The following is an 8,782-nucleotide window of genomic DNA, read 5'->3' as shown; positions in this document are numbered from 1 at the left end:
AGCAATGAATGATGAGCTCTCAGCGCTAAAACGAAATGCCACTTGGGATCTAGTTCCACCCAAACCTGGAATAAATCTCATTGATAGTAAATGGGTGTATAAAGTGAAAAGAAAAGCAGATGGGTCAGTTGAAAGATTAAAAGCAAGATTAGTTGCCAAAGGATTCAAGCAAAGATTTGGTGTTGATTACACTGATACTTTTAGCCCTGTGATCAAACCGTCAACAATCAGGGTCATTCTTTCGCTAGCAGTAACCAAGGGCTGGAATATGAGACAAGTTGATATCCAAAATGCATTTTTGCATGGAATTCTGAAAGAGGAAGTGTACATGCGACAACCACCAGGATTTCAAGACTCAGCCAAACCAAAGAATTACATATGCAAGCTCAAGAAAGCCCTTTATGGCCTGAAACAAGCCCCAAAAGCTTGGCATTCAAGGTTGACTGGAAAACTTATTGAGTTAGGCTTCAAGGCTTCAGTAGCTGATTCATCTCTTTTTATTCTCAAAAACAGAGAGATAACTATCTATATGCTCATCTATGTTGATGATATAATTATTGTGAGCTCCTCTGATCAAGCAACCGAAAGGTTGATTCAGAAATTGAAAATAGATTTTGCAGTAAAAGATTTGGGTGATCTTGAGTATTTTCTGGGTATTGAAGTCAAGAAAACACGAGATGGTATCATACTGTCACAGAGACGATATGCTTTAGATTTGTTGAAAAGAGTAAACATGGAAAAATGCAAACCTATGTCTACACCAATGGGTTCTGCTGAAAAATTATTCAGAGAACAAGGAATACCCTTATCAGCTGAAGAACAATTCAAATACAGAAGTACAGTGGGAGCACTACAATATTTGACAATGACTAGGCCTGATTTGGCATTTGCTGTCAATAAAGTGTGTCAATATCTTCATACACCTACTGATGCTCATTGGGGTGCTGTGAAGAGAATTCTTCGTTATGTTAAAGGCACACTAGCATTAGGAGTGAAAATTCAGAAATCAACCATGATGTTGTCGGGGTTTTCTGATGCTGATTGGGCTGGTTGTCCCGATGATCGACGTTCAACTAGCGGCTTTGCTGTATTTCTTGGAGCAAATCTAATCTCATGGAGTTCCAGAAAACAGGCTACAGTGTCAAGATCAAGCACCGAAGCAGAATACAAGGCCATTGCGAATCTTACTGCAGAAATGATTTGGATCAAGTCATTACTGAAGGAACTGGGCGTGTATCAATCAAAGGCTCCTCGCCTCTGGTGTGACAACCTCGGAGCTACATATTTAACTTCAAATCCAGTATTTCATGCTAGAACGAAACATATTGAAGTTGATTTTCATTTTGTTCGAGAACAAGTAGCACGTAAAGCAATGGAAGTTCGGTTCATTTCATCAAGTGATCAAGTAGCTGATATCCTGACAAAACCACTGTCTAAAACTCCTTTTACTACACATTGTAACAATCTCAACATGTACAAGACTTGTTGGGATTGAAGGGGACTGTTAGAATTGGTCAATCCATTAGAATAGCTTGAAGTTAGTCATGCCATAAGAATAGGCTTACTTCGTTAGTTTCCTATGAAATCGGATCTATTAGTTAATCTTTTGCCAATATAAATAGAATATGTCCTCAATAGTGTGAGGCACAGTTTTGCATAAACTTGATAATCTAAACGCACCTTAACGAACCCATCCAATGTCTTGTTCCTCAGAAGCTTCTTGACTTCACGTCGAGTGCTGGTTAAGTTGTGGCGCAGCAGATCCATGGAGATGAGCCCAAGTCTGTGGAGATTTGCAGAGCGGCTCCGATCATCGGATTCTAAAGACGAAACACAGAAGCTGTAGCTGAGATTTGGAGTGGTGGCTGCACATTTCTTGCATGTTTCTTGAACCATGTTGTGAGGGGTTGAACCATGGGAGGAGGAGGAGACAAGAATTACAAAGAGAGGAGAGAGAAAGAAGAGAGAGAAAGTGGAAATCATNTTTTTTTTTTTTTTTTTTTTTTTTTTTGGTGGGGGGTTTAATTTAGTTTGAAAGAGGGAATTATTTGTTTATTTTTTTTAAGCTCATGAGGTTTTATTTATAATTTGGGTGAGAGGGGAGGGGTCCATGCTTGGATAGTTTCTAAGGCTAGATTTAGTGAAAAATATATATATTTTTAATCTAATTTTTCAAGTAAATAAACGAAAATAACCCCATAAAATTAAATTAAGTTTTGAAAACTAAAAAAATATTTTTTATTTTTAAAAATGGAATAAAAATTTAAAATTTTTGTAAGAAAAATGGTTTTAAAAGAGTAAAATAAAATTTGTTATTTTTTTTTTTTTTTTGGAAAAAGGAAAATATACAATTAATTAATGTGTTTATATAAGAAAAAGAAAATGGGAATAATGGAGATAAAAAATTAGATTTAATTTTGCTAAATTTTATTGCAAAGCTACGTCGTCTTAACTTAGAAGTAATAGAAAGTCCACAAAAGTCAAAGAGGTCAGGACCCATGCCAAAGCCGAAGCCGACGCATTCGGGTTTTACTTGCTTCTACTCTTAGTTATTTATTCCAACACCGTGTGAAAATAGTTTAAATTAATAAAAATATTTATATTTTATATTTTATCTATAAGAAAAAAACCTTTAAATTTTGGATGAAAATGGCTAGAATTAAAAAAAAAACAAAAAAACAAAAAAATCTTATCATTATATATAAACAAAAATAGTCTATTTATTCTCTAAACTTTAAAAAATTTAAGTATTAATTTTACTTTTAAAAATATACATTAGTAAAAATATTTTTAAATTTTTAAGAGTTTGGATGATTTTTAAAATTAAAGGCATTAATGAAAATTTTAAATTTTTATTAATTTCTCCTAAACTTTAATATTTAATAAATTAGTGTATCGAGATGACGTCAACAATAGGAGCGGGGGAAGGAGTTGGGCTTGGGCCAACCCCAAAAATTGGGCCCATGAGGCATTCAAAGATAAGCCCAAATACCAAAATGGATATGGATCCAATGGGTCCTAAGCTGCGTACTGCCTGCCCCTTCAATTATTGCTTATCTTTGATCTTCATGCCCACTTTTTACTCAGCTCCTTCCAATTTGTTTATAAATTTTATAAAAATAAAAGTAAAAAAAAAAAAAAAAAAAAAACCTTAAATTATGTCCTATCTCTAAAAGGTTTTTTAAAACGTTAAATTATTAATACCTTTAAACTTTTTTAAAAATAAAAATAAAAATATTTTTTCTGTAAATTTTTTTCCTTTTCTTACTCCTTTGTTATAAATTTTAATTTTTTTTTATTAGGATTAGGATTCATTTCGTGTTGATTGAGTTTATTAGAAGTATTTTTTTAGATTTAATATTAAAAAATTGAAATTAAGTTTTAAAATATTTGGGAGTTTTATTATGATTTTAAAATTAGAGAGAAAAAACAAGAAAAAGGAGGAAAAAGGTAAAAGGAAAAAAAATATAATAATAAACGAAAGAAAATTGGAAACCTCAGCGCTCAGACCCTTTATTTTCTCCCCTCCCCTCTCTTCCTCTCTTCAGTGTGTTTTCTTCTCCGGTACAGGTTCATCGTGCACGATCTCCGGCGACGTCGCACCTGAACCGCGAACTCAGCGGCTGTTTCCTTTTACGGCGACGGCGCACGAACGGCAGTAATTTTTTTTTTTTCCAGCGGCTGTTTTCCTTTTACGGCGACGGCGCACAAACTCTGTTCCTCCATTGCGAACGGCAGTATTTTTTTTTTTTTCCAGCGGCTGCGCATTCCTTCACCGGCGGCGAAAACATCCTCCCTCGCGGCGGCAATCACGTCCTCTGGAATATATATGAAAAATTAGTGTTGAGTTAATAGTATTCGGTGGAAGTTAAAAGGGCATGGCGACGACGGATGTGATTGGCGGCGAGGGTTCATCTTCATCTTCATCTTCTTCTTCATCTAAGTCGAGGAGAAAGGCGATTTGGTACTCACAGCCGCTGACTCCATTGATGGAAGGGCCTGCTCCCCAATTCCAAGATCAAGAACCCAACAAGAAAGACTCTGTTTCGAATTGGGAATTCTTCCGCGACTGGTTCAAGATCCAGCGCAACCTCCCTTCTCTCCCTTCTTCCACTTCCTTCACCAATAGTTCTAATAATGTTCCCAATTCCAAATACTCCATGGATTTGAAGCTTCTGCTCGGCGTCCTCGCCTGCCCACTCGCTCCCATTCCCCTTCACTCCGCCCCACACCCCCATTTCCCACGCGACGATGCCGATACCCCTCTTGTAAGTGTTCGAATCTCGTCTCCAACAATTTTGTTAAATTTACGAGGATTTATTTTTTGTTTTGATTCCAGGAAACGTCTGTGGCTCATTACATTATACAACAATACTTGGCTGCCACCGGATGTCTCAAACAGCAAAAGTGTGCCAAGAACATGTACGCCACCGGAAGCGTCAAGATGATTCGCTGCGAAACAGAGGTTTCTTCAGGCAAAACTGTCAAGACCGTCGGGACAAGAATTGAGGACAATGGCTGTTTTGTTCTTTGGCAAATGATGCCGGCGATGTGGTCCCTCGAATTGGTTGTCGGAGGCAGTAAGGTGGTTGCCGGCAGCGACGGCAAGACCGTCTGGCGTCACACTCCTTGGCTCGGCACCCATGCCGCCAAAGGCCCCCAACGACCTCTCCGCCGCATCGTTCAGGTAACGAATTACCCCATAACTTCATTTCCTAATCAACTAATTGAAACCCATTTCATATTTTGTTCATTTCTTCATTAATCTTCTCATCTCTGTACAGAACTTTTTATTTTTTCGAGGAATAAAAAAAAAACGGGTGGGGTTTGGGTATAGATATTCAAAAATGGTTTTACCAAACAAAGAACACAGAGTGTGGAACAAATGAACAATCCCAAGAAATAGCTGACAATCATACAGAAACTGTCCCCTGCTTTATCCCACCACTTGTGCTTTTTCGACGGTCGGGTTTTTGGGAATGGACGGCACGTGATTGATTCTACTGTGACGTCACTCCGCCGTCTTGGGATTTGCTCCGCCTCTCCATTCGTCTTTAGGGGGCCAAAGGGGTCCCCAAATGTCTCTGCTTTTTGCTTGCCTTTCATTCACTCCTCTTCCAATTCCCACGCCACTAAATTATAAAAGATACGGTTAAAAATTCAAACTTTTTGATTTCTTATTTGGTAGGGGCTGGACCCAAAGAGCACGGCGAGGCTGTTCGAGAAAGCACATTGCCTTGGGGAGAAGCGGATCGGGGACGACGATTGCTTCGTGCTGAAAGTGTCGGCGGAGCGGGAGGCTGTGATGGAGAGGAACGAGGGGCCTGCGGAAGTGATAAGGCATGTGCTTTACGGCTACTTTTGCCAGAAGAGCGGAGTGCTTGTATACTTGGAGGACTCTCACCTGACCAGAGTCCAGACGGAAGGCGACGCCGTGTACTGGGAAACCACAATCGGAAGCTGCATCGGAGACTACAGGGATGTGGATGGGGTCCTCATCGCTCATCGGGGCAGGTCCATTGCCACCGTCTTCAAGTTTGGGGAAATGTCGGCTCAATTCAGCAGAACCCGGATGGAAGAGGTTTGGAGCATTGACGATGTGATGTTCAATGTCGCTGGCCTTAGCATGGATTACTTCATTCCTCCCGCTGACACTTTTGATACTCTTCATCCTCATTCACACTCTCAGTGTCAGTCTCATTCTCCATGACCATCGCTCGCTTCCCTGCTAATCACTCATTTACTTCATTGTATACATCATCATAACAACTTGTCTGCAAAGTCTTAATCCCAGCAGCTCTTTTACACTGAACTAGACGCCACAGGGACGCTCCCTGTGCGTATGCCTGTGCCTATGTTCTCTGCAACAAGATCTTTAATTGTTGACTCCATTGTTTTTTTTTTTTTTTTTTTTCCCTCTCTCTCTTGCTTTTGAGCTTCAAAATAGAGTTTGAAAAAAAAAATTATTGGGTTTGGAATAACTAAGTGCTTTCTGAACAGAAATGATAGTATAAAATTAATACTGTAAAATGTAGAGCCTCCAGATAAGATCAAAATATTATCCTGTTTAGATAGATGGTTGTAAAATTAGTATAGTGCTCAATTATTTTTTAAATTGAATGATTCAATGGCCAAATTGGAAAAGGAGAGAATATTTTTCTTTGGGCTTTTATTGGTGTTTGTTTTGTTTGTATTATTAATTAATTCAAAATTTTCCATCAACAAACACGTGTAGTCAATCATCTAATGATTTGCTATTGAAAAATAGAGAGAGAAAAGATACAGCCAAGTTTGTTTCCTATTCAAGTCTTTGGAGGCACAAGCACATGCTTCCATGTACACCTACCTTGGTGTGTACTGATTTAGGGTTTGAAAAATGTAGCAATTAACCTCGTTCTTTGGGGAGAGATAAGAGAGAGAAAAAGATGGTTGTCTTATGAATAATATCCTACGAGGCTACGCCTTTGATTTTGGTATTAAAAGATGTGCTGGTCGGATACTTTTGTTTTGGAATCCATGACATCCACATCATAATTGTATTGACCGTTCGATATCACCGATAATTTTGTTGTCTCCAATCAAACCCCGCTAATGAACTGGACGCAAAAGAGCCAAAAAGAAGAAAGAAAAGCAGTGATGAGTCTACCCCACCCCCCCAAGGGGTTGGTTCAACATTTACTTGAAAGGTTAAGTTGAACTTCACAATTACTTCCCACTAATTAAACAGCTCATTCATAAAACCGAATGATTCAAGTGGAGAATTGGAAAATTAGCCACCTGTGATAATAATATAATTTAAGCATTGCTTAATTCATGGTCATAAAAAGGAAATCACTAGTGTTCTTTTCATAAGAAGCTGGAGATAGACACTCAAAGAAGCTGGTAAAGTTGCAATAAATAATGCTATAAGCTATAAATGGAAGGTTTGGCAAAATATTTAGTTCATTCAATCTATGATGAAGGTGAAACTGGCTCTGAGAAAATGAAGAATTGATGAGGACTTCCATTGATGATTCGAGAAGTTTGACTCACTTGACCCGAATATAATCTCACTATTCAGAATCAGAACCTGAAAGTTGTGGCATCTGATAAGCATTTGGAGGCTCAAAATCAGTGATGGAAGGAGGTATGTCACCTTCTGATGCGGTTCTTGAACGGTTTCTTCTTCTAGCTTTGCTTCCTTCCTGAAAACGTATACCGGAAAAAACATTAACAAATTAAGATGATGTACATATATACCATCATCTTAGTTACCATTCCAACATGCGATACATTAAAAAGGCTCTATCCAAACATTGTCGGTCAAGTTATAAAACACAGCCCATTTGAGCATTTAAAATTTTTGAGCCTCACTCACTTACCTTAGCAGATGGTTGACTTGGTTGAGTGGATTCATTTGGGAGGTCTGGTTGCCTAGCTGGTCGCGATGGGAGAGTGGGTTGAGACTTCCTCAGCCATATTGTGCCGAAGGACAATAACGAAGCAAGAAAAAAGACTGGACCAATTCTTGGGTCGTCTAGGCGGTCATAGATTGCAACTTTGATGTGTGCAATCCACTTCAACACATTGTCTATAAAACTACTCCCAGCACGTCCAAACCTCATAGGCTCCGGATCTTCAAGAACGAGTTCAGGAGACTTCACTCTCTGCCCATTTGAAAACACGAAGATAAACTTGAGCTAAATAGTCAAAACTAGTCCCCACGCCTCGTTCTTTTTCATTTTTCCATTTCTTTTTAATATGAAACGGGGATCTTATAAAAAAAAAAAGTGAATATACACTTCAGCCTATGTAAAAGGAGTTGAAAAAGCCCCTCTCCTGAAGCTACAAAATAAGAGCCTTCACAGGATCATAGACCAGGTGCCGTGGTCTCAAGTGCATTCTTCAACCTTAAGCATCTTTAGATATTCTTACAACATGAAGCAAATTGATCCATTCGAATAAATGTTCAATAAGCATTAAAATAAATTCCATCAAAGAAATGGAAAAATTAGTAGACTTGGGATTCTATCATACGAGCAAATAGGTTCAACTAAATAAAATTAATAAAAATCTGTAAAGTGGCTTACATAAAAGGGTAGATCCTTTGAATCGCCATCGTCGATTATTTTAGAGATCCACTGAACAATCTACAAAATATGATATAACAACGGTACTAGTAAGAAAAGTATACTGAATCATTTGCAAAGTTTTAATAAATTCAAAGGCAATAACAATATTATTAGAGAATGAAATCCCGTGTTCAAGTCCTAAGATGTTATTTATTAATAGCCCTTATCGTGAATTGAAATAATTTTTAAGTCCACGATGGAAGGAAAACAATAAAATTATCCTAATAACTATAAGCTTTTAACTCTACAATTAGTTAGCATTAGCACATACTATAATATAATCCTAAAGGAAGAAAAGGCATCATCACAAGCTTCTTAACGTATGTCAGTGATTAATGAGATCAATGAATTATCGGAAAAAAGAAAAAGACTAACCTCTGAAATCTCAGATGAACCATTGTAAAGGGCCACGAGCTGTGCGGCAAGATCCAGATCCTCGGACGATGTATCAAACAAACTTCTTGGCTTTATCTCCTTTGCTTTAGTTGCATCCCTTTTATACCGCACAATAAATAATCGAGGCACATCACTGAGATCTCTCCTTGGTCCACAAGTTTCATAGCTAGATTCAGAACTGATGTAAAAGAAACAATATTTCTAGAGAAAATGAAGGAATTTGTCAGTGAAAGATAATGAGAAGAAGAAAAGGAGGAGGGGGGGGGGGGGGGGGG

At 38.0% G+C, this 8,782-nt stretch overlaps 3 protein-coding genes across 4 annotated transcripts in view; 1 reads left to right on the top strand and 2 right to left on the bottom strand.

Moving 5' to 3' along the window:
* Nucleotides 1-1,994, bottom strand: part of LOC111471526 (putative invertase inhibitor) — a 5,579-nt gene extending 3,585 nt beyond the window's left edge. Inside the window, exon 1 of the mRNA XM_023117243.1 lies at nucleotides 1,671-1,994. Within this exon, the coding sequence (XP_022973011.1) occupies nucleotides 1,671-1,983 (313 nt within the window). The 5' untranslated portion in view covers nucleotides 1,984-1,994. The remainder of the gene's footprint in view (nucleotides 1-1,670) is intronic.
* Nucleotides 1,995-3,491: 1,497 nt separating this feature from the next.
* On the top strand, nucleotides 3,492-5,903 carry LOC111471226. The gene is made up of 3 exons (XM_023116939.1): nucleotides 3,492-4,268; nucleotides 4,340-4,687; nucleotides 5,189-5,903. Exons 1-3 carry the CDS (start codon nucleotides 3,879-3,881, stop codon nucleotides 5,708-5,710), a joined length of 1,260 nt encoding a protein of 419 aa, XP_022972707.1. The 5' UTR covers nucleotides 3,492-3,878; the 3' UTR covers nucleotides 5,711-5,903.
* Nucleotides 5,904-6,758: 855 nt separating this feature from the next.
* LOC111470896 (dnaJ homolog subfamily C member 16) overlaps nucleotides 6,759-8,782 on the bottom strand; it is a 13,659-nt gene continuing 11,635 nt past the window's right edge. The window contains exons 17-21 of one of the 2 annotated variants that reach the window (XM_023116566.1): nucleotides 8,487-8,708; nucleotides 8,070-8,129; nucleotides 7,362-7,646; nucleotides 7,136-7,184; nucleotides 6,759-7,069 (exon numbers count right to left, since the gene is read on the bottom strand). In XM_023116566.1, the coding sequence (XP_022972334.1) occupies nucleotides 7,053-7,069; nucleotides 7,136-7,184; nucleotides 7,362-7,646; nucleotides 8,070-8,129; nucleotides 8,487-8,708 (633 nt within the window). In that variant the 3' untranslated portion in view covers nucleotides 6,759-7,052. Of the gene's footprint in view, nucleotides 7,185-7,361; nucleotides 7,647-8,069; nucleotides 8,130-8,486; nucleotides 8,709-8,782 lie in introns of both variants that reach the window. The other variant, XM_023116559.1, reaches the window with a different exon arrangement.

This window comes from Cucurbita maxima, unplaced genomic scaffold (assembly GCF_002738345.1).
Source record: "Cucurbita maxima cultivar Rimu unplaced genomic scaffold, Cmax_1.0 Cma_Scf00002, whole genome shotgun sequence".
Taxonomy (NCBI): domain Eukaryota; kingdom Viridiplantae; phylum Streptophyta; class Magnoliopsida; order Cucurbitales; family Cucurbitaceae; genus Cucurbita; species Cucurbita maxima.
This window is presented reverse-complemented; position numbering and strand designations above follow the sequence as displayed.

What these genes read in the sequence shown, in the direction of transcription:
- LOC111471226 (XM_023116939.1), top strand. Translation starts at nt 3,879, where the DNA reads ATGGCGACGACGGATGTGATTGGCGGCGAGGGTTCATCTTCATCTTCA. An exon ending in ACGATGCCGATACCCCTCTT is followed by an intron (nt 4,269 to 4,339) that starts GTAAGTGTTCGA and finishes TTTTGATTCCAG; the next exon opens with GAAACGTCTGTGGCTCATTA. An exon ending in CTCTCCGCCGCATCGTTCAG is followed by an intron (nt 4,688 to 5,188) that starts GTAACGAATTAC and finishes CTTATTTGGTAG; the next exon opens with GGGCTGGACCCAAAGAGCAC.